This window comes from Carya illinoinensis, chromosome 7, assembly GCF_018687715.1.
Source record: "Carya illinoinensis cultivar Pawnee chromosome 7, C.illinoinensisPawnee_v1, whole genome shotgun sequence".
Lineage (NCBI taxonomy): Eukaryota > Viridiplantae > Streptophyta > Magnoliopsida > Fagales > Juglandaceae > Carya > Carya illinoinensis.
This window is the reverse complement of record NC_056758.1, coordinates 37,967,278-37,990,272: the sequence shown is the minus strand read 5'-3', so window position 1 is coordinate 37,990,272 and position 22,995 is coordinate 37,967,278. Positions and strand designations below refer to the sequence as shown.

At 34.1% G+C, this 22,995-nt stretch overlaps 4 protein-coding genes across 9 annotated transcripts; 1 reads left to right on the top strand and 3 right to left on the bottom strand.

Moving 5' to 3' along the window:
* Positions 1-561: 561 nt before the first annotated feature.
* On the bottom strand, positions 562-3,640 carry LOC122314725. Its single transcript, XM_043130286.1, has 4 exons — positions 3,379-3,640; positions 1,630-1,735; positions 1,363-1,415; positions 562-857 (listed from the first exon to the last, which is right to left on the bottom strand). Exons 1-3 carry the CDS (start codon positions 3,486-3,488, stop codon positions 1,401-1,403), a joined length of 231 nt encoding a protein of 76 aa, XP_042986220.1. The 5' UTR covers positions 3,489-3,640; the 3' UTR covers positions 562-857; positions 1,363-1,400.
* A 123-nt stretch (positions 3,641-3,763) lies between these two features.
* On the top strand, positions 3,764-6,514 carry LOC122314723 (A-kinase anchor protein 17A). 5 transcript variants are annotated; one of them, XM_043130283.1, is made up of 5 exons: positions 3,764-4,443; positions 4,536-4,677; positions 5,343-5,499; positions 5,949-6,143; positions 6,275-6,514. In XM_043130283.1, the coding sequence occupies exons 1-5, from the start codon at positions 3,906-3,908 to the stop codon at positions 6,278-6,280; spliced, it is 1,038 nt and encodes a 345-aa protein (XP_042986217.1). In that variant the 5' UTR covers positions 3,764-3,905; the 3' UTR covers positions 6,281-6,514. The 5 variants fall into 5 exon arrangements, 3 of the variants coding, with proteins under 3 accessions (XP_042986217.1, XP_042986219.1, XP_042986218.1); XR_006243865.1 differs by lacking the exon at positions 6,275-6,514 and having other exon boundaries at positions 5,343-5,833; positions 5,949-6,039; XR_006243864.1 differs by lacking the exon at positions 6,275-6,514 and having other exon boundaries at positions 5,343-5,833; positions 5,922-6,039.
* A 759-nt stretch (positions 6,515-7,273) lies between these two features.
* On the bottom strand, positions 7,274-9,623 carry LOC122315165. Of its 2 annotated transcripts, XR_006243954.1 has the most exons (2): positions 8,586-9,623; positions 7,274-7,853 (listed from the first exon to the last, which is right to left on the bottom strand). XR_006243954.1 is itself a non-coding variant. In XM_043130951.1 (1 exon), the coding sequence occupies exon 1, from the start codon at positions 9,402-9,404 to the stop codon at positions 8,658-8,660; it is 747 nt and encodes a 248-aa protein (XP_042986885.1). In that variant the 5' UTR covers positions 9,405-9,622; the 3' UTR covers positions 8,360-8,657. The 2 variants fall into 2 exon arrangements, 1 of the variants encoding a protein (XP_042986885.1); XM_043130951.1 differs by lacking the exon at positions 7,274-7,853 and having other exon boundaries at positions 8,360-9,622.
* Positions 9,624-16,063: 6,440 nt separating this feature from the next.
* On the bottom strand, positions 16,064-21,159 carry LOC122315474 (GPN-loop GTPase QQT1). The gene is made up of 11 exons (XM_043131390.1): positions 20,776-21,159; positions 20,274-20,318; positions 20,102-20,181; positions 19,566-19,640; positions 19,122-19,225; positions 18,833-18,989; positions 18,640-18,727; positions 17,670-17,742; positions 17,456-17,586; positions 16,543-16,622; positions 16,064-16,423 (listed from the first exon to the last, which is right to left on the bottom strand). The coding sequence occupies exons 1-10, from the start codon at positions 20,865-20,867 to the stop codon at positions 16,571-16,573; spliced, it is 897 nt and encodes a 298-aa protein (XP_042987324.1). The 5' UTR covers positions 20,868-21,159; the 3' UTR covers positions 16,064-16,423; positions 16,543-16,570.
* Positions 21,160-22,995: the final 1,836 nt, after the last annotated feature.

Here is a 22,995-nt window from a genome sequence, read left to right as displayed (position 1 = left end):
TCCAGTCAGTCCAGACCAACAAGTTGCAGCACGCAACCCTTTATTGCGACTATCTGTTTATCAGACTATATTAAAACCGTCACCAAGTGGTCTCTCATTTTGGCTCTAGATCCCATTTTTTCTTTTTCGTGTTGTAATAAGTTGGTTTTGGGAAGACTATAGGGGACTCTCATTGATTAAATCTTGTATCTTGTAATTCCTAATTTATCTATAAATGTTTTACTTGCTGAGAAAAAAAAAAAAAAAAAGAGCTAATAAACTGAGTTGAGAATGATGATGATGATGAGGGTCAGCTACCGCCACATGAAAAACAGAACGAGAATAGGCTCTACAGATATCCGAAGGAGCATCATACTGGAATTGCTACAAAAGGTGATGGAAACTGGTAAGAGACATTTCTGAATAAACAGAAAATACCTCTCATTGAGGCAGATAAGAAAGGCAACTCCCTCTAATCAAGATACAACCACGTTAAGCTAATATTGCACAATATTGTCAACTATCATCATTATGTCAATAACGTGCAAACGAGAATCTCTGGTGTTAGATAGACAAAACCACTTCGGAATAAAACTTAGCTTAAATATGTATCATAATGAATTTAGTCATGAAGCACACCTGTACCATTCTATCTCAGCAATTTTGAGCTACATGAAGCTGGAGTTTTGTACAAAGCTAAAGAGGATGAGAGCTTTCCACACGGGGATGACAAGAAAGGATAAAATACAGAAAGCCTTGGTGGAATATTACAGAACAAACACAAACTTAGGATTTAATGATATGTTCATTCTGAAGTCGGGCTGTTGGGTCTCCAAGAAAAGAAACTGGAAATAGAGAGTTGAATCTTATCATAAACGCTGCACAAAAAAAAAAAAAAAAAAAAGAAAGTAGTCAAGTGAAGGTCTCTAATGTCCCTAACACAAACAATTTCCTCTTTGGAAGAGTGCGTGCAAGTAATGGAAATTGTTGCTTTGCATGCATGCCTAAAGTGCTTGATTAAATTTCATTAAACTACTTGCATCAGCATAGTAAACAAAATTGAATTCTGATGTGCTAGAATTTTGGCCACAGTACCTGATGGTTTGTCACTAAACTTCTAATATAAATATCCAGGATTAGTTTTAATAACATATAGAAAAATGCAACTTTATTCAACAGGCATGATGCATGCCAGAGAAAACAGAACTTCATTGATCTTTGAGAAAGGTCCATGTTATCCAGCATAATTTAAAATGAAAGGCTGGCAAGTTTACTAGGTAGGCCTGTGCACTCCTGGGATTAGTAGGGACACTGTTCCTGAACCACCGGTGCCAATAAAATAAAACAAAAAAAGTTTATTAGGTAGAATATTCACCAACTTACATAGACATTTTGAGTTGGAAAAAAAAAAAAGCTTCATCTCAACCGATCTGCCACTGCATCCACAACAAACCAGCAGAAGGTCAAACTTAGTGTATTGTTTATAATTTTATGCAAACACGCACTGGTCTAAGAATACACATGAAGAATTAGTACAGAGCAAATCATTAAAAGGAGCTGCGAGAAATGCTCAATAAAAATGCAGCTAGCATCAAGCAGCAACTATTACAGCAAACATGCAGTAAAAATCAGCATCTCAATAACTAAAACCTTTAGAGCAGGTTCGCCTTTGTTAGAGTTTGCAGATTGCTTTGCCATTCCCTGTAGCTGTGCACGTGCAGCTTTTCCTGCAGCAGACTTTTCAAATTGCTCTTGCCTGCACATATGACCACCATGCAGAAGTTGATGGATATAGTAAAGACTACTGTAAGTGAAAAGCAGCCTATTCTAGTGCTCACCTCACGTGCCAAGTTACACCTGCGATAATATGCCTCATGCTGGGCACACACTCACTTAAAAGTGCATGTCCTTTGCATGTGGTAAAAAAATTCATAATTCTAGCATTCATTATCAAAACATTTGTAATAGCAATATACCGTGGTGCATAATGGCATAATCTTGTGCCATGGCTTGTATACTCTCCTAGTGAGGTCTTTAGTGAAGGGTTGTGCACCAATTGCACATACCAACCGTTCAAGCATGAAATAAGATGTCAATTCTTCATTATCGGGAGTCCATTAGAAACCACAAAGGCTAATCACCACCATTTAGAATCTAGGTCATATAATAAAGGTGAGATTATCCTAATAAAAAATGTGATGCTAAATATCATACTTATATAAGAGATATGGTCCAGGCCATTTGTTGTAAATACCTTACAGATTTGTTAATTAAATAATGGACATTCTCCCTCAGAAGTCCCGACAACCAAATTGCGAGTAATGAGAACAATTAATGATAATTATCAAGAATTTACTGCGTTCCTTGAAGACAGGAGATGGGGGGAGTGGAGATGAGAGGATCAGAAATTCATTCTCTTAGGTTGGTGTAAATCTGAATTTACGAACAATTTGTCCTTCAAACTTGACAAGTGGACAGGAAAACCAGCATCAAATACTATACTTCATACAGTAAGGTTAAGTGCGATGATCTTAAATAACTACGAATTTATAGACTAGATTTGGATATCAAATTTGGCCATGGCTATTGTAAGGCAAAAGTATAAGGCGAGAAAAGGACGATAGGCGACCAAAGAGATGTTCATGAGAAGTTCACGTGAAAGAAGGCGAGGAAGGTTTGAAACTCAGTAAAAGGCATCGTTAAGAGACCAGATTATAACACAGAGTTGCCGTGGTTGACAGGGAGTCCTATCCGATAAAGTTTATCACGCGAAAGCGTTCACGCCGATGAAACAGGTTCTGCGGACATACCTCCTCGGCAGGACACCATCATCTCCAGTGTCGTGTTCAAGAGGAGGGCCTTTCCATGTGGGATATTTTGATCCGATAAATACACCCCACGTACGCATTGCGAAATGGGTTAGATTATTCAGAGTTCATAGTTTCTCAAATTGACTTAATCACCAGAGGCATCATCCATTGAGATCACTCGAGGTAGTATATTTGTTTCGCAGGTGGCTATTGGAGGCATTGCAGACATGGCTGAGAATTTTCTCAACACCAGAACTGCCAATCTTTTGAGGGAGATACAAGTAAATAGATTTTATATCGTCTAATTTGCCTCACCCCAAAAAATACTAAAAGTGTATGCTACAAGTGACCTCGGGGTTCAGGATTCACCGGTGCATGTGGAGCTTATTAATACAAAGCACTCTCGTTAGTAAGATTCATGAAGAATTTGTTTTCAAAACGACTCTTCAGCATGATGAACATGAACTTAGTTCCATTGACTCCAACAAAAAACTAGAAAAGAACCCCAAATTCTAGAACTCGGAATCTCAATAATTAGGAAATCAAATTATCATCTGAGTAAAGACAATAAATGGAGAGAAGAAATTGCCTTTTCTGGGCGGCTTCGGCTGCTTTAGCGCGAGCTTCTTCAGAGGCCACCCTTTCTTCTTCCCTTCTCCTTTGCTTGTTGCCTCCGTCGAAGCAAGCGAAGCACCCCATCTCTCTCTCTCTCTCTCTCTCTCTAGTCGTTGGGCAGTCTGTTACGTCGGTTGACTACGCCAATTCTTGAATCTTCTCCATCTTTTTTTCCCCTTTTTCTTTTGAACATTTATAGATTACCTTCGGGAAGGATTACATCGGAAGTAACTACCGATCCAATTGCGCTTTGTCACATCATAGAGTAGGGCTTGTCTTTCTACAGCTGGGGCTCAGCCAGGCAATTCTATGGCGTTAATTGTTTAAGCATTCAGAACGACGTCGTGTTTGCCTCTTGACAGAAATTTTGACACGGCGTCGTTTTTCAACGACCTCTTCCCCGCTGTAAACTTTGTTCCAATTTCCAAACCCCTTAGCCTGAGGAGAGAACTAAACCCTAATTTTACAGAGAGAGAAAGGGCAAAGCAAACAGGCATTGAAATGAGCAACCGGCCTTTCGATTCTCTTCCCCCGACGGAAAGCCTAGAATTAGAGAACGGGCTTACGCTCGTGCCGCGCGTGAAGCTCAGCTTCACTATCTACCCCACCAACCCAACCGTGACCAAACCAGTCGATGAGTGGAAGCTAAAGCTTACTCTCATAGACTTCCTCCAGACGTCTCTCTCCTCCCCCGTCACCGTCCCCGAAGATGATCTCGAGATCCGGCGGGTCGGGGACCTCAAGAAACGCAAGCGCGAGGACCCCGTTGCCCAGGGCTCCATTTGCATCCGCGACTTAAGGTTTCTCAATAGGACCACTAACCGGAGCAACGTGGATGAAGAAGGAAAAGAAGAAGAGGATGTGAAGGTCTTGGAGAAGAAGTACATGGATTGGAGAAAGTACATCGTGGAGAAAATGGACGGGATGGAGTTGAATCTTGAAGGTGTTAAGTACAGACTCAACGTCGCCGTTCCAGCGTCTGATGATTTCGAGGCAATGAAGAAAGCTTGGGAGGAGTTTTACGCTTTTGGAAATCGAGGTTTGTGGTCTTGAGTACGTTTGGATGAGTTTGAGAGTGATTTCATTTTGTTATATAAGTAAATATGGAATTAAATTGTATTTCATTGGCAGGGCATTCTAGGAGCGGGAGGCAAGAGCCTGATACTATTGTATTGAGGGGGCTACCGTCGCGTTGGTTTGCGGAACCACTGGTTTCATCTAAGCCTTCGATGTTGGTTACACACTCCATTTTTTCTAGACTTGGGACTATAAGGTATTTCCGAATGCAACTGTACTTCTGATTTTTTGTACCAGTTCATAAACCTCTTATATTGTTCATTTCATGTTTTTATATTGATTTCTTATTCGTTCTTGCCCCCTTAAATATTTTTGGAGGTTTTGCACTGGATCTTTGGTCTTAATTACTATTTTGATATTACTATGAGACTGAAAGGTTTGGAATTTGGAAACCGTAGCCGAAGCAGAAAAGCTTATACAGTTTCTTGCATTCATTTTTTTCCCATATTCGGTGGAAAAGATTGCTCATTGAAAAAGAACAATGGACTTGATTTAAAATGGTTAAGCTCTTGACAGCATGGGCTTTAAGATTAATAAGGCGAAGGCGACTTTCAAAAGTAGAGTTTTGTATCTTTTATGCTCCTGTGAAATTGGTTGGATTCCTTTGACCCTTCCTGAATTTGAAAAGGTAAGAAAGATAGAAGAGTGCTTCTGCATGTTCTTTAAGAAGTTGCAAATATGACTTTGTAGTTTTTGTGAAGCTCTATTCTAATTTTTATGTGGCGTCTATGTCACTTCTTAATTGATCTGTATGACATTCATTGGCCCTTACCAACCAATCATATTTATTGGTGCCAAAAATGTGGTGGCATCAGCTGATTATGGATTGTCCTTGTTTCTTGTTTTACTCGAACTCTGTAGGAATCTTAATGTTGCTGAGGACAATGATCTAGGTAAGGAAGCAGAGGAAATTGTAAACATAGTCTCAGGTCTTAGTTGTAAGATTGTAGTCCAGTTCGAGAAATTCAAGGACTTCTATAATGCCCTGAAGGTGTTATCTGGCCGCTCATTACAAAAGGTAGGATGTTGGTTTCTTTGCACAGTATCCTTTTAATTTTGCAGGAGTTATCTAGCATGTCATTTACTCTATGAATTATGACTCAAGAGTTTTTACTTATAAAAAAAATTATGACCGAGAGTATATACCTATACCTGGAAGCATCCTGCATGTGAATGTCATGCCTGCTGGATTAGTTCAGATCTAGAAGAAAATGATAGAGGTTGATTGAGTACTTACCTCCTTAGCGGAGCTAAGTTGTGAAATCATTACGTATAAGCTTGTCAGAACTCAAGAATTTAAAAAGGGAATTGATGGAGCTAGAGATTCAGGAACTCAGCCGTGACATGTGCAGGTGAAGCAGTATCCGTTGTGGCAAGAGATACCGAATTGTCTGCTTTGATATAGTAATTAATTGATGAGCTTATTTATCTCATTGATAGCTAAACATATAGCTTGCTGTCGAGCAGCAAGGATCTCGATTGAAGGCTGATTATGAGGTTAATTGGGACAAGGATAGAATGTTCCAAAATTCAAGAAGTCACACGCAGGAAACTAGTAGGATGTCAAAAATGGCGGCAGGAAACTACAGAAGTGAAGCTCCTAGACGTCAACAACAAATTTCTCGCTCAAGTCCTGATGATGCACGGCGAAAAAGGTTTAAGGTCAGGAACCAAGTACTTCAATTGCATTCAACTCCTTTAGCTGTGAACCTTTACTTCCGGCATCAAAATGAATTTGGGTCACCAGCTAAACCTGAATTTGACTACTGACATACTCTTTTATTGTATTGCAGGATTAGGGAAAGCCATGCACGTATTGATAATGCTTCACACAGCTTGGATTTTAAGAAGCAAATTCAATTTGCAAATTGATCACTGTGTGTTGTACAACAATTTGTAATCCGATGGTCAGTTACATTGCTGCTATGAAGGTAGCTGCCATTCTGTTAATGGTGGGTGCTCCCGAAAGTTGTTTGCTAAACGAGAAAATTTGTAGTGGCGTTAAAAAAGAAGAGTACTTTTTATTGGGGTTATTTATTTTTGCCATGCATGGGAGTTTTATTATTGTTATTATTTGTTTTAACATTGCTGATTGTGACCCAAAATCGTCTAGAATAAAAAGGATAGGTGAGGTGGGCTACACTAATCAATTATCCAATAGTTTTCGACGTCTGTTTCATTCAAGCTCATTAACTTGGACAATTGGAGCCAAGATTTTCTTTGATATGGATCATTGTATTGGCTACTTACGCTGGAAATAATTATGCTCATCTTTTGTGTTAAGAAGTTGATTGGGCTACTTCGTACCTGTTCTCTGTGCTACTTCATTGGCCACGAGGCCTTTAGCGTATTAGCATTTCCCCGCAACACAATTGCCTCAATGATAATAATAATAGAGAACTGCGTATAAAATGATTATATAAAAATAAATTTATAAATTAATATTATTTCATAGAATTTGTTAGACTTATTTTATAATAAAAATAATTTTATAATATAATATATCACATTAAGTTACATCAGTTGTAAATTTATTTTTATATAATCTATTTATATTTAAAATATTTTCTATAATCATAATAATAATAATAATAATAATAATACTAATAATAATGCTAATTCGTTGACCTTTCGATGTTTGACCCAAACAGGACAAATCACCTGCTTAAGCCTTAAAGTAGAACGGTTCTAATTAATGTTTTATGGGCAAAGAGCCTGTTCTCGGAAAGTTAATGGAAAAAACTAGTGATCAGTATTGACCAGATTAAAGAAAGTCGTATCTAAGATTCTAAATCTCAATCTTTCACTGCAATGACATCTAATATCACTTTCCTTAAGTTCTGACCCAATTTTCGCGGCAAAACATGAGGACAGGACATGCTTTTACCTCACTTCTATCATTGAAGATTCTTGTAAATATCTATCCTAAACTATTTTTAATAATTCACATTGCATTCCTCTTATGAGCTCCGAAAACGTCGGAAAAAGAGAGTCTTTAGCCTTGCAAGCAGGAATATGTATATGCTGCGAATATCACGTTAGCAGCGTAGAAATTTCTGAGGCTTTGCAATGTTACGCCAAGGAATTTCTTGGAATTTCACGGCGGACTTCGTTGCGTGGCTAAGTTTTAGAACGAATGCTAACCCCATCCGGCATCGGCAGGTAATTGAATTTGAACAATTCAGCATACGAAGCAAAGATTTTCCCAGGTGTCTACATTTTATTCATTCCAATAAATTAGCTCGCCGTTGAATCAGAAATTCGACTGGTCGCGAACGCCCACCTAATTGTACTGCATAATGGCTTTTGACGCAGCAGCTCATGCTCCAAGCAAACCTTTTTCTCTGTTGGTAGTGGGTAAATCCCATGAGCCTGTGTCCACATGTGCGAGAAGTTGTTAATTAACTTCTTATTACTATCACAATTTCAGGGAAGTTTAATTAATTTTCTATGTCAAAATTCTTTAAATAAAGATTTACGTGAATTAAATTATGTGTGTAAAAAATCTATGTTAAAAAGAGAAAAACTCTTATTTTTTTATAATTTTTAAGAGAAACCATCTAAATCTCTTGATCTTGAAACGTATAATTTTCAACGAGACTCTAGTAGTTTTTTAAGTGATGCAGAAGTGTAAACAATAAAATTAAGTGATTTATAAGACAAGCAAATATCCTGCCTTATAAAAATTCCGTTCCTTGAAATAATTTGAATTTACCCTATTTAACACTAAAAATATACGGCTTTTGTCCTTGAAATTGTGCGCAATCTTTATTCTTTCAGCGTTATTCCCACTCTTTAAGCACTCGAGATCGACGAGAAGGATTTCATCTATCGTGAGACTGTTTATCAAAACACATTACATGCAGAGATCATCAATCTACAGTAATGGGATCACAGGAAAGCTCATTTATCATTGGACTCTGACAAACTCACTGTGCCATACAGATTATACATGACAAAACCTGCTTTCTATAGCCTAACTCTAATTAACACATTACATGAGATAATATACACTTGTGAACATGTCAAGCAGCGATTGCAACATGCGAAGAAGAAAAAGAAAAACCTATAAAACTAGTAAAAAAAAACCCAAAAAATTTGCACCTATGAACACAACAGCAGATTGATAACTTCCTTTGAAAAAGACGGAGAAAGTAGAGAATCAGACGATCATCTTCACCAGCTTTTCCGATGGCCGTGTTGCTGCTGTGATTTTCCTTCCACAAGCCCGGAACTGCTTCTTGTGTACTCTTTCGTCTTCTCACTGACCACCATCTTATTCTCGCTCAATTCTCTTGCATAAGTTTTCTTCTTTGTTGACCTTTTTGTATTGGGGCTCATCTTCAAGGAAGGGACTATGTACCACCCAAGAGAGGTACAAAGTATGGCAAAAGATCGCCCAAACACAGCCAACAACAACAAAATCAAGATTACAACTGCTGGTAGATAATAGGATGGCCTTCTCCATCTATCCAACTTCATGTTCCAAAAGAAACTCTTCTTCTTAGGCCTTTCATTTGAATCCAATATTGGCTGCTTGATCAGTTCTTTCGAATCAACGGAGCTATTAGCCGGTGCATCATGCTTATCTTTGACAATATCCCTGATCTGTGTTTTGTCTTCCATGTTGTTCTTGGACTTCACCACAATTGGAACCCAATCATTGGAGTTGGAGTACATGAAGCGTACGAGAGAGATGTCTTGGGAGCCCACTTGTGAGTAAATCTTATTCCTCTTCTCCTCAAGATCAGCTAGAAGTTCAGAAAACTTATCCAGCCCACGAGTGGAATAAGGGTTCTTGATGTCCTTGTTATGGTTCTTCCTTCTGGGTTTTCTCGGTGATGAACAAGGACTATTACTCCATGGTTCAGCTTCTTCTTCTCGATGAAAAGTGCCACTGCCACAAACGAAAAGATTCAACATCTGCAAAAAAAAAAAAAAAGGTTTTTGGGGCTGGTCGTATTGAGGAACTTGAAATTGATTTGGTTGATTGAGGGGGAGAGAGATTTCCACAACTACTTATTCCAGGGGATTGCTTGGGCCTTGGGGTAGATACAAGCAACCTTTAGTCAAATTAAAGGTTTGAAAAAAGAAATCCTATAGAAGCTTCCCACATGGATCTTGGCAACGTTTGACTTCTTGGGGAGGAAGAAAGAACAACCTTGATCATGATCAGTTTAATATTCTTGCACATTATATATAATATATTAAATATTGGAAAATCTACCAAAGGATATGAAATTATAAAAAATAAACTATATGACTTGGATAAGGTTACACTTGTTGAATGGGTCATCATGATCATCATCAATACTACTAGCATGTACTAATTACAACGAATTTACAAGAGCAAGCATTCTTCTAGATGGATCGGAGCACGCAATTATTTAAAGAATAATAATGTTATACATCACATAACCATTTTATTTATATCATATTATATATAATATAATATATTTATCAAATAAGCATACAATAAATAATTTTTTAATAATAATAAATGTGTCACATCTTACTTAATAAGATACAAATGAGATAATAATATGGTATATAGTATTTCAAAAAAAAATATGGTATATAAAATTTTTTTATTTAATTATTAGTTGAAGAGCTGAAATAATGCTATTCACCAGTTGTAGAATGCGTAAACGTTGTGCAATCGTTTTGAAAAAGAATAGAGTTTACGATTAAAAAATTAATTTTTTTTATATAAGTCTCGTATTATTTTATTTTTTTTTTAAAGATTACGCGATACTTATACAATCCGCTATTGTAAATATCATTCATATTTCCTAATTAAGTCGTAAATGATTAATGAAATTATGATGGAGTTTAATGCCGGCCAGGGCTCGATAAATAATTAATTACATTCCAACTACCTTCAGCTTGCTTTGAAATCGCTTCGGTAAAATCAAAGTAATTTCCATTTCAGCTTTGGTTCATTTGCTTAATTCGTTGCCAAGAGAGAGAGAGACATTCGTGCTTAAAAGTAAGCTTATAAAATTATATTAGCTCAAAATTGTTCGTAAGTTTTCGGATGTTTAGATAGTGAAAATATTTTATTTTATTTTATTTTATTATTAAAATTTTTTTAAATTCTTACATAAAATATAATAAATAATTTAATTTGTTTGAAATTTTAAAATAATAATAATATTAAAAAATAATCTTATAATAATATTTTATTTAACATTTATTTAAAATTGAACAATGCTACGTACAGTCCCTATTTGAGGACTGCAATGCAGACATGAATAATTTTATTTTTAAAATTTTTTAAAATTACTAAAATATTTCTCATAAAATGATATTTTTTTAATAAAAGATCTGCACATGCAATCTCCACTTGAGGACTGGAAATAGAATTTTTCTTTAAAATTATCCCATCTCATTTCATTATTTAAACCACATCTTATTGTTAGTTAATATTATATACAAGTAATCAAGTTTTTCTTACTAAGATCCTCCTAATAACGTAAGCTTTAAGAAAATGATAGTGGTAATATTGATAACTATGTTAAAAAAAATAACAAATAATTTTGATACTTCACAAATTACAAATAGAGGTAGGCAGGAATCTCAATAATTTTTTCAAACCAATTTCCACATTTCTATATATATATAAAATAAAATAAAAGTCTGAAAATAAAATAAAAACATCAGTAATTTCCAAGTACCAATTAATTCATTTACATATAAAATAGAATTATTTTTTTTTTAAAAAATTGCTGAATTTTTAAAATCGTATCATATTTATCAGAAAATGTTGTTGGGTAAGTAAGGATTGTGACTTAAAACTACTGCTCGAGCCCTGTTTCATTTATGTAAAGAAAAAGCTTGGCTTGGCTAATTAATTTATAGGCCTAGCTAGCTAGCTAGGAAGCCTCTAGAAGATGGGTTTTGCTAGCATCATGTGCCAAAAGAACATTATATTTTCTGTTAAAGAATTAATGTTCATGGTTGTTTGTTACTATCCTCACTTAATATCTTTCATCTCTTACATGTCTAATACATTTCATCCCTTCTAAATATTTATTCATTAAACATATTTATTCATTAAATATAATAGCTTAGATCAAATATATTTATATATTTTGATTTTATAATATTTATATCTTTTGATTTTTAATATTTATAATAAATAATATATTATATACCAGCACGTAATAAATAACCTAACAAATGCAAATACATTCTCATTGGTATCTTTAAACTTATTTTTAAGAAAATTTTGACAAAACATTTATATGGATAATGCTATGTATATTTTAGAGTATATAAATTTCACATATTTAAAAAAAAAAAAAAACGAGTTTTAAAATTAAAAATATAGTTTTTTAAATAAATCTCAAAGTTATCTTTTTTTTTTTTTTTTTTCAAAGCAAAATGCAAGATTTACATGTTCTAAAATTAAAATCGCAAATATCATTTTTAAAGTTAGAGGGCAACAAAATATGTTGGACACTTCATATATAAAAGTTTTTAAGTGACAATATGGAAGATTTTAATTTGACCAAAATGAGTACAAGTGCACACTGAGAGAAAAGAAAATATAAAAGAATTTGGAGGGCTAAGATTGCTTATTGGTAGCCAATCAGGATTATTAATTATTTAACAGAAGTTTTCTGGTTCTTTTTACATAGGAGGCAAGCCAGACCCCTAGAAGATTTGGATGACGTTTGTTTGACTAAGAAAATTACCAAACTACACTCTATTAAGAGCATCTATATTGGTTTATGCATATGCACATACAAAATCACATCTTTTATAGATCCAATTTGCCATACAAGCAAAACTTTCATATTAATTTATGTAAATTTGAGATAAAATAATAATAAAATATTATCATTTTATTATTATTATTATTGCTTTTTTTTAATAGGATTTGATATTCAAATATGTAAAATATTTGAGTGAAATATTTTTTGGGGAGTGAATGAGTAAAATATATAGTAAAATATATAAAGATAAAATATGTAAAAAGAGAGTGGAATGAGAGAAAAAGAATGAATAAAATATATTTTAAAAAGTGAATAGTAGATATTCAAACATGTAAAGGTACTGTTTATAGCCATACAAATATTTAAATATGTATAATTTAATATAGATGAATTTAAGATTATATTATGCAAATATAACTTTATATATGCATATGTATAGACCAATATAAATGCTTTAAGAAGCTTTAAAAAGATCTGCAAATAAAAAATAACATTAATATTATTAATTAATTGCTAATCTATTCTATATATAGAGGTAGACACCCGCTCTAAATGGTGGTCCTTACTTAGGCTAAGGTGAGAGATGACAAAGCTATCCATCCAAGTTGTCAAAAGTTTATCTGGATCGAAAGGCTCTTCTAATTTTAGATGTTTCGAACGAATAAAAAATAAAATAAAAATAATAATAAGAAAAATAATATTTTCAAACGCAAGCATCATGCACTCGTATTTATAAAAAAAAAAAAAATTGAATAAATATTGAATTCACACAAAAAAATTAATAATTGGATTGCGTGTTTATATTGAAGCACCAACGAATTACTTGATAGTTGACACCACCTAATCCACTCGCCTCACCCTCCCTCCAGCCTAACGTCATCATAAATATTTTAATAGTAAAATTTTATTTTATTTATGAGAAATATATATTATTTGCGTACTTGATCGTATGTAATATTATTTATATATATAAAATAATATTATTTATATATATAATTAAATGCACGTCTATCGTTAAAGGAGGCCTATGTTAAATTTAAAACAAAAGTTTTAAAATATATTTTAATTCGGATACAATAATAAAATAAATTATCATGTCGAATACAAATACTACAAATCTTTATAGTAAATGCTTCCGTTTGTCTCCATTTAGTTTTTATCTTAATTACACTAACAATTCTTTCTCTTAGATAAACTAATAAGGTTAATAATTATTTATACTCATCAATCAGAAATAATTTTCTTAATAATTTTTCTCATTTGTTTTTTAGAGAATTTATTTCTCGGGGGCCTTCTAATATTGTTTCCTAAATAATTTTATTGTCAATATAATTTAGTAGGGGATTTAAGGATTTTTAATTCTTAAATGAGGACATTAATTTTTTTTAGGTCATGTTTAGAATCTTTAGATAGTGAAAATATTTCATCTTATTATTATAATTTTTTAAAATTTTTAAATAAAATATAATAAATAATTTAATTTTTTTAATTTTAAAATAATAAAAATATTATAAAATAATATTTTAATCATATTTTATTTAATTTTTTAATTTACTTCTTATCTCAATTAACTATTCTAACGGCACGAAAGAGACGTTTGAGTATTGGGGGCCTAATGGCCTGGGCATTCAGCCGGCCCTGCCTTCCTTAATTAATGGGTGGAAAATGCGTTCACTGCTCCTATCCAACAATAACAAGAATTTATTTTTCCTGTCAGAAAAAAAAGGAAAAAAACAAAACAATTCCCGCAAGAGGACAAAATCAACGCTCCCGTGGAAAAGGAATTTTGGTCCTTTTTTTTTTTTGTCCCAGGTCTTAGAGGTCTACACGGTTTTGAGGACCATACCAATTCCAAATGTAAATGTGAGCTTTTCTAATCAACTAACGACTGTTCTTTAATTGCAACGTGGAAAAATACTAATAATATGCAGACAAAGAGCATTCCCATTAGGCCCTTAAATATTGATAAACATGTTTTGGGGACTAAATAGTAATTTCTCAAATATGAAGAATTATTGTTCATTACATAAATATTTTTTCGGAAAAAAATAATCTGGATGTAGGAGATATTTTAATCAAAACCGTATGATAAACTTAAAATTATAGAAAATTAGATGCTTTAGAGTAACGGATGTAAATGCTCTAATAATATGCAGGTCACGTCACACCCAACCCACAAAGGAAAAAACTAAAAACATAGAATCATTACGTCTCAAATACTTTTGTCTCAATATTCAAAAACTATAAATATAAATATTTTTTAATTTTTAATTTTTAATTTTTTTTATTTAATCATTATAGTTTTTTTTAACTTCTACACAAAATATAAAAATAATTCAACTTTTTCAAATCTCAAAATAAAAATAATTTTAAAAAATAATATTTAAACAATATTTTAACTTTATAATCTTTTTCTCTCTTATTTTTTAAAATTTCATAAAATATCTCAAATCAAATATTTTATTACTATTCACAAAACTATTTACTATTATTTACAGATCATTTTATTTTATCTTACTATCCAAATGAGGCCTTAGTGTTTATAAATTAATATGTTACTAAAAAAGATTTACAATGTGTCTTTGAACAAAGGAAAATTACTAATACTCGTGACTCGTCTTCTTGGCAAGATGTGAATAACAAATATTTATAGAGGAGGAAGTATTTAGTTGGGAAGGAAATTAATAAGAAATTAGAGGACGCGTTTCCATTGAGAGCAAAAAACTTGTCAACGGCCGGACGAAGAAGTAGAGGCTGCAAGCTTGCTTTGCAGTTTGTAGCTTCCAAGCTTCTCAGATGCTAAACGTGAACAATTCAATTCCAGCGTTTTACCCTCTCTGACGTAACCGCGTGCGTGCTTTGCATCTGCTAAACGTGACAACCATATAGGTTTCAAACCTTGAATAGACTGAGTTTTATAAGCCAACAAATGTGGATCACGTTGAGTGAAAGGTTGGAAGGGCATTAAACAAATAAAGTAAACGAAATAATAAATAGCAGCCACCCATCACAACTTTATCTACATCAAGTTATCAACCATAATTTTCTCAACTTGCCCATACAATCAAACTTCCAACATCCAACATCTTTTATGATTATAGAAACCCAATGTCAGTGGCAGAAGGCTAATACTCTTTGAAGCAAACTTCTGCAAGTTTTTTGTTTTTTTTTTTAACGTTAAGTACATAAAAGAAAAATTTATAAAAAACGTACTTTTACATGTGCCATTATTAATGTATTGAATATATAAACTTTACAATCTAACCTACTATTTCAAACTACGTTAATTTATAAATTTACTTTTATACTTTTATAGATCTATTTATGACTAAAGCATTTCTCAACTAAAAATTATGATTTTTAGATTAAAAAAATAATAAAAAAAAACTGAAAATAAATATTGTATGTAAAATTATAAGTAAAACAAACTAATTTCAAATTATCAAAATTTCTCGTAATTTCATTTTTAAAAATCACTAAACATAAAACACTTTTTATTTTCATAATTTTGACATTTGTTTTAACCATTACCTAATCATTATTCAAACACAAAAACAAATACAACTTTTATAAACTTCAAAACAAAATTAATATTAGAAAATTACATTCAAACAATTTTGTAACTTCATAGTATTTTTATTCAACTCTTTAACCCAATTATCAAACCATTTTATTATTATTCATAAAATATTTTTGTGAGATACGCCAAGCATCCAAACATGCCCCTTAAATCCCCGTATTCATGAATTATTGAGCATTACTTCCTGATAATATTTTCCTGGGATTTAATTTTAGCTTTTTTCTTTCTAGAAAAATCACTGAGAGTAACCAAATACAATAATCGACCGCGGGGAAAGAATATGAAAAACTACAACGATTTTTAGGATCGGTTTAAAAAGAAGAAGAAGAAGAAGAACTGCAATGATTAGCATGATCCTTTTAAAGATCTTACACACTAAAATAAATACTGCAAAAGCACGCATGATTTTAAAGCCTCATCAAAAGCTTTAAAATCTCCGACGTTTTCTCCAAAAGTTAAGCATCTGCACGCATCGAACAGGCTGTATGACTTCAATTTGTCCTATTTTACAAAGGAAAGGCCACCTAAGAGTTGGTCAGCTGATGAGAGAGGGAGGGAGGAACAAGAAGCTGCCACCTTGATCCTTCTCCGGATCTTCCACACATAAGATAAAAAACAGTTGCTAATAAGCTTTGCAACACCTGCGGTAAAACAGTTAAGCCTCTGAAACAGAACAATGACATATTCAAAGGCACATAAACTGATAAACATGCTGACGAGCATCCTCAAAAGCACAAACACGTGGAAGTGGAAAGCTAACCAGAAACAGAGCTTTTCCTTCAATCATTCTAATCGAAATCCTCATCATCTTTCATGTACTTTTCTTGCACTGCAGCAACTGTGAGCTTTTCTGTCAAGCAAAACTCATGGTATTCCATTCCAAAGAAATAAAGATCATGGACATTCCATAAAACAATGATATTCAATACATCAAACTAGCTTAAAGAAATTCCTTCCAAGTCTCTCATAATATAACTTGCACAAGGGAACATTTCATGCTTATGAATCAACCTAAGAGGATCAACAAGATTGTATTTTGTTAAATTGGTTGTCAAAAGAATTTGAAGCAGTACAATCACCAGATTAGCAAAGTTTAACAATTATAAACTGCTCGACTCCAGAATTAAAGAAAACATAAAGTTAATGATGACAAATCCAAAATAATGTCATCCACATCTGATCTAAGCAAGGGTATAGGCTCACACGCATAATTGAAACATTCCAACACTACATCTTCAGTTCCAATATAGCATCCTAATCTGAAAAGGAGGATCAACCACATGTTTCCTAAGTCATTAATATAAGAAAAACCACATGTAATGTATAACTCATAACCAAATATTTTTTAATCCAAATAATCGCCAGATCAGACACCTATTTGGAAGACATTTGCAGATTAATCTTCCTTTTCTAATCGCGCAGTTCAAAATTTTCACAAAAAGATGTTTTCATTGCCACTTTAGAAGAAATTATCCATCCCCTTATCTGTTAAACCGTGCTGGCAAAGCAGCAAAACGATTTAATATTAGATAATCCAGATTGAAAGATGCAGCAGAATGGAAAATATGCTGTAATGCTAGCTGATGAGATTTTGGTCAGTTAGATTCCGTACGAAAACAACCATATGAATATGAAGAAATACGATATTACGAATCATGAGAGAACAAGGATATCTATAATAATCCCAATCAAGAGGACCAACTGCAATCTTGCTGAATTCAACTGCACTCGCTTCTATGCCAGCAAAAATGTACCCATTGGTCTTGTCTATAAGCTTCACTAGATTCCCTACACTCTCTTTATCCTGAAAAACAGCATCTAACTAAGAACACACATTCTAAATAATTCATGCAAACTCGAGAAGGAATGAGAGAGAGACTAGCATGCCTGGATATCTAAGGTTGTAAAATTGACAAGACTGTAGTCTTCTATTACATCACATAGCTCCTTAGTGAGTTTTCTGCATATGAATCACAAACATCTGAATTATAAAAATGCTTTGTTCTGAACACAAAATTAGAAAAATAAATCAGCTTAATTCTTGAAATACACACTACTGATTGCACTTAATTATCATTTTATTCTTATTTGCTCCACAATGGTGACACCAGAAAAGCCAGATACTATAAATTAATATTACGTATTGAATGCCAATAGGATATACAATTGAGTTGTCTCACAGACTTTTCAGCGAAATAAGAATCTTAGAATGCATAACGTTGGTTACTTCTTGCAGTTTAATCTATATGCAGTTAAACGTTGATACTAACTGTATAAGAGGTACTATACAAACTCTTGAAATTTGAAATCAACAAAAGAATCAAAAGAGAAGATTTTTTGAATTTATATCAAGACCTTGAGTTATACCATTTCAATTTAAGGAAACGAAAATAAGTGTAGAATCTGTCTAATTCACACATTCCTTAACATGTAACTTCTTAAGCATGCAATATCTAGCGTCCATTTATATGGCAATTCATTAAAAGTGCCACAGGCAGGCAGACTTACAAGGGGTCAACAGATCTGGAGGCGCCCCATAAAATGATTCACATAAAAGTTCTCAGTAGCTTTAAATCATAAAATATAAGAAGAATGTGAAAGAGTAGATCTTAATAGATAAAATATATAATAAGACCCATATATGCAGGATTAACAAGAATGACTACTATATTCACTGTCAACGACATTGAATGGAGAGGAGACCCAAGCAGTAACAATTAGCATAATTGCAACATTCTGATGAAGAAAACAAGTTGGTAAATAAAATAATACCCAGGTGATTATTATGGCGTTCACAGACTAAAATGTAAAGACTGGTTTATACAAAATTTCAAAATGAACTTTACCATAAACACACCTGTACTTGGCAGACCGAGGATCCTGATCAAGATGGTGCTGTAAATATGATAAATCTTGCACATCCGTATAGAAATCAAGGTTGAAAGCTGCAACACATGAAAAAGTAACGATTAGCAATGGGAATTAGCACTGCTGTGATAATATGATAATTCAAAACTTTATGCATAAAGGAAGAAAAGCTATAACCACACCTAGCCTTCCATAGCTCTCAATTAAGTCAATCTTGGATAAGACATTAACATGCGGCAGTTCTAAATGTAGCATGGTCGACAAAGAGAGAAGCAATGCACTGACATACTTCCCAGGGTCACTGCAAAGATGGGCATCAACTAAATGCACTGCAGTTAACTGCATAAAAGGAACAAAGCAATGAGATTTTTACTATTACATCATCAACACAAGAACTTGAAGCCAAATCAACTGTTCAGGGTCCTGCAGAGGCATAAAAATATTATATCAAAATAAAAGAGGTAAGCGTACCCTCAGGTTCAAGTTCTTTATAAGTTTCATGATAACTGCCTTGGCATTGGAGTGAAGGAAAAATAGTTCCACCTGCCCGGGGAAATCAAAGAGAAGATAGTGATCTGCAAAGCTACTACATTGTTAGCTTATATTGCAATTAACTAAAAGAATGAAAAGATGATGTTCATGATGAATGGTGAAGATATGCTGGAGTTATTTTAGTTTGTTTCTGTCTTTTTAGCTTCTGTACGTAGGTATTTCCTCTTGTATACCTCCTATGTATTTGGGCTATTCCTATTCTTGGTAATAAAACTCTTACTAATTATAAAAAAAATAATAATAATAAAAAAAAAAATCTCGAACCTACAGATTTTGGAAGAATCCAAAAAAGAAAAAGGAGAGTGCAAAATGATCATTTGTGGTGCCAACAAGTTTTGAGTAATTTAAGGCATAATCAACAACCTTTCAGGAGAGGTTCCAATTTCGATTGCAACCAATCAATATTTTTCTCCAGATAATCCATACAATACACAAGGCCTGAATGAACAAAACAAAATAAACATTAGAAACTACATGACTAGCACGACAATAATTTACAAGCATGTTGAGCTGAAAGAGAAAAGCAAGAACTCAAAATAGATTCTGACATTTCTGTCTACAACATAACATGTTCCATCTACCAAGAACACACACCTAGGTACCAACCACATGCGACATGTCCAGTCAAAACTCATGAACTCAACTAGAGAATGCAGATCATGGGATATATTAAAAAATATTCTTGTTTTTCCCTATTTGTGTTGATATTGGAGAATATATATGGACACGAGTTTCTCAGCAAGAAGCTAACGGAGAAAGGACCCAGAAAATGGTGGCTGCAAGTGCCAAATGCATTAGCCAACTATTCTTGCTGTGCAGTCTATTAGCATTTCCTAAACTTTGTCTTACTAGACAGGAGAACAGTATCGATGAGAAAATTAATGACGACACAGGCTCACCTCCATTTGGACCAAGAGAATGCTCCATCATTACATCGCTTAATTTTATCAGATCCTCAACGTTCACAGCACATTCATAACTATAATTGTGTTAAAGGAAACTTTATATTGACATTGTTGAAGCAGAAGAAACACTGTAAACCAAAAGAAAAAACATATTGAAGAAGGATACGGCAATTTGTCATTAGCAGGATCCAAATTGATAACAGCAACCTTCCTGCACACCATGAATAATAAAAATAAATAAAGAAGTTCAAGTTAATGATAAAGATAAATTCGACATAAGATTATTATTTCTCAACATTGGCCCTAATCCATGGATAACATATCAGTAACTCCTCCCACTCGAAACAACGAAATGAATAAAAATAAATAAATAAACATCATTATTTCCGTCACAGAAGCACATAAGTTTGGCACAAACTAATCGAATATGAGAAAATTAAGAATAAAACAATTAACTTATTTTTATGCCACAAAATGTCGATCGTAGTCCCGATTAACAACTCTCAGAATCACCTACTACACAGTATGTTAGCATTACTCGAAGGAAAAGCCTCCGCTTGCAACACCTTCCGGAGCACCAGATTTCTCAGCATATGTACATAATCTTTTTTTTTCTAGTTTCAAAATATAATTTAAAAAAAAAAAACGGAAAGAGGAAAAATGGTGACCTTCCGATGAGTTTGAGAAACTGAGACATGCCGTTGCAGTAAGTAGTCTTCCCTGAACCTGGCGGACCTATCACCACCTGCCCGAACACCATCTCAACTATTTTTTTTTTTTTCCCAAAAAATTAGACGTCCTTTCTTTCTTGTAAAACTTATCCTCTCGGATTATCTTGAAGTGCTTAGTGAGGACGTTGGAGATTGAAGGGACCAGATACTTGAGAAGAAAATGATCGGAAGAGCTTCGATTGCTGTATGAGAGAGATCTACACTTGGAAACGGGTTGGTGTTGTTAGGGCAATTTAGGGTTTATGGTTTAATCGATTATAGAAGATACAGAGTCGAACAAAATAAAAATGAAGCAACTGTTTGGCGGTATAGACTATCACAGGAGATCTCTGCTACGGAGATGTTATACAAAATAAATTTATAAATTAATTTAATTTTTTGACATTAATATTTTATAATTTAATATATTGTATCTTTATTTATTTAATTATAGAGAAACTTTTGGACCGGTTGAGCTTATTATCTCTAATAAACAGCCCGCTAATAATAGATTGTCACGTACTCTTCATAATATAATTCATGTGTGGCCGCGCCACATACAATTTTGTTAAGGACTTTGATCTAATCTCTAAACATTATGATTCTCTAGATCCATTTCACCCAATTATAACCGATAAGCCTATCTTTCTTGCGTGCCCCTTTACTTGAGTCTAAACTTGATTGATGAGATTTGGTAAATTTGGATGATTGGTGTTGTGGTTTGTAAATTGAATCTTGATGGAGTGGTATGGTGTATGGTATGGTGATGGTATAATGATGGCCGAATGGTGTGATTTGGCTATGGTAGGGACCCCTTAAGTGGTATTATGGTAAATATAGAAGTGAGACTATGATTTAAGGTTTCTTAAAATACAAGAAATCCTTATGGAGGCTAGAGTTTATGATAGGAAATATGGAGGCACTAGATCTAATGTAGATGTAGTGTTTTATGATGTAAGGGTTTAGATCTAGAATTATGGAAGCTAATATGGTGGTGGGACGATATGGAAGTGAAGGAAATATGAAGGGAATAGTCCAACAAGGCTAGATCTTTTTGACAAAGTAGATCTAGTGTATTGGGATGATATGGGGCGTGATATATAATGTTAAGTGCAAAAAGAGTAATGCAGATAACAATAAATAACAAGAATGAAACTCAATAATGGAAAAGAGAAACAAAATTGCTCATAGATTGATAGATGAATCAACACCCGTCCACAAACGTTAAGGTGTTGAATCTTTATTTGAGATTCACACGGGTTGCACCCAAATAGCCTAAGTGTCAAGTACCGAAGGATGTCTCAAGAACAAATAAGCCGTCCACAAACGAATTTGTCAAAAGATAATGAAAAATGAGACTAGGGTGGCCTTTATATAGACTTACAAAGGGGAGACTCCTAATGGTACTTGAACCAGGAAATAAATCCTAAAAATAAATGAATTCCTAGTAACATTAGTATAAGAAATTAATTCCTAGTTGTACTAAAATAAGGGAATAAAGAATTATATAAATACTAGATGAAATAAATAAAATAATAAAATAATGATAAAATTCTGGTAGCACGGCCTGACTGGTGCTGAAAATGGCCCATGGGTGTTGGCTAGTTAGCCATGGGTCTGGCCGCATGGCTGGTGCCATGGTTGCTGGCCGACTGGTCTAGTCCTGCTGTATGGCTGGTGCTGATGGCATGCGTGCTGGTTAGGCTGCTGGCTAGGCAGGTGGCCTGGTTGGCTGGGCATGCTGGCCAGGCAGGTGGCCTGGCCATGCGCCAGGCCTGGCATGACCTACGCGCTAGGCAGACTGGCTAGCCCCAGTGTGTGCTTGGGTAGGCCTGCCTGTGCATGCTAGCCGGACTGGGCTGGCAGATCAACCCACTAACCTCGCCAACATGCTGATGCATGCTATGCGGCACCAAGGGGAGGCCAACAGCCTCGCTGGCATGCTGGCCGAGCTGTTGGCTGGCTGGTCCGTGGGCTTGCCATGACATGCTGATGGCTCACCATGGGGGCCGACTAGGCATGTCAGTGAGTGTGTCGAGACTTGTCCCAAGATAACTTTTCTAGAGTGTCTAACATATCTCGCACGAAACCTAAACTTTGGCACTGAACTCCCCCCCCCCCCCCCAAACTGAGTGGCACACGAGAGAAACCTAAACCTTCGGCCCCACCCTTCTTGGC

Excerpts from the sequence above, each read along its gene's own strand:
- LOC122314725 (XM_043130286.1), bottom strand. The coding sequence starts at position 3,488 with ATGGGGTGCTTCGCTTGCTTCGACGGAGGCAACAAGCAAAGGAGAAGG. Across the intron at positions 1,736-3,378 it reads GCCGAAGCCGCCCAGAAAAG|GCAAGAGCAATTTGAAAAGT; the intron begins GCAATTTCTTCT and ends TCATATGTGCAG.
- LOC122315165 (XM_043130951.1), bottom strand. The coding sequence starts at position 9,404 with ATGTTGAATCTTTTCGTTTGTGGCAGTGGCACTTTTCATCGAGAAGAA.
- LOC122314723 (XM_043130283.1), top strand. The coding sequence starts at position 3,906 with ATGAGCAACCGGCCTTTCGATTCTCTTCCCCCGACGGAAAGCCTAGAA. Across the intron at positions 4,678-5,342 it reads TCTAGACTTGGGACTATAAG|GAATCTTAATGTTGCTGAGG; the intron begins GTATTTCCGAAT and ends CGAACTCTGTAG. Across the intron at positions 5,500-5,948 it reads CTGGCCGCTCATTACAAAAG|CAAGGATCTCGATTGAAGGC; the intron begins GTAGGATGTTGG and ends GCTGTCGAGCAG.
- LOC122315474 (XM_043131390.1), bottom strand. The coding sequence starts at position 20,867 with ATGGTGTTCGGGCAGGTGGTGATAGGTCCGCCAGGTTCAGGGAAGACT. Across the intron at positions 19,641-20,101 it reads TTCTCTTGGTCCAAATGGAG|GCCTTGTGTATTGTATGGAT; the intron begins GTGAGCCTGTGT and ends TTGTTCATTCAG. Across the intron at positions 18,728-18,832 it reads TGAGAGCTATGGAAGGCTAG|CTTTCAACCTTGATTTCTAT; the intron begins GTGTGGTTATAG and ends CATGTGTTGCAG.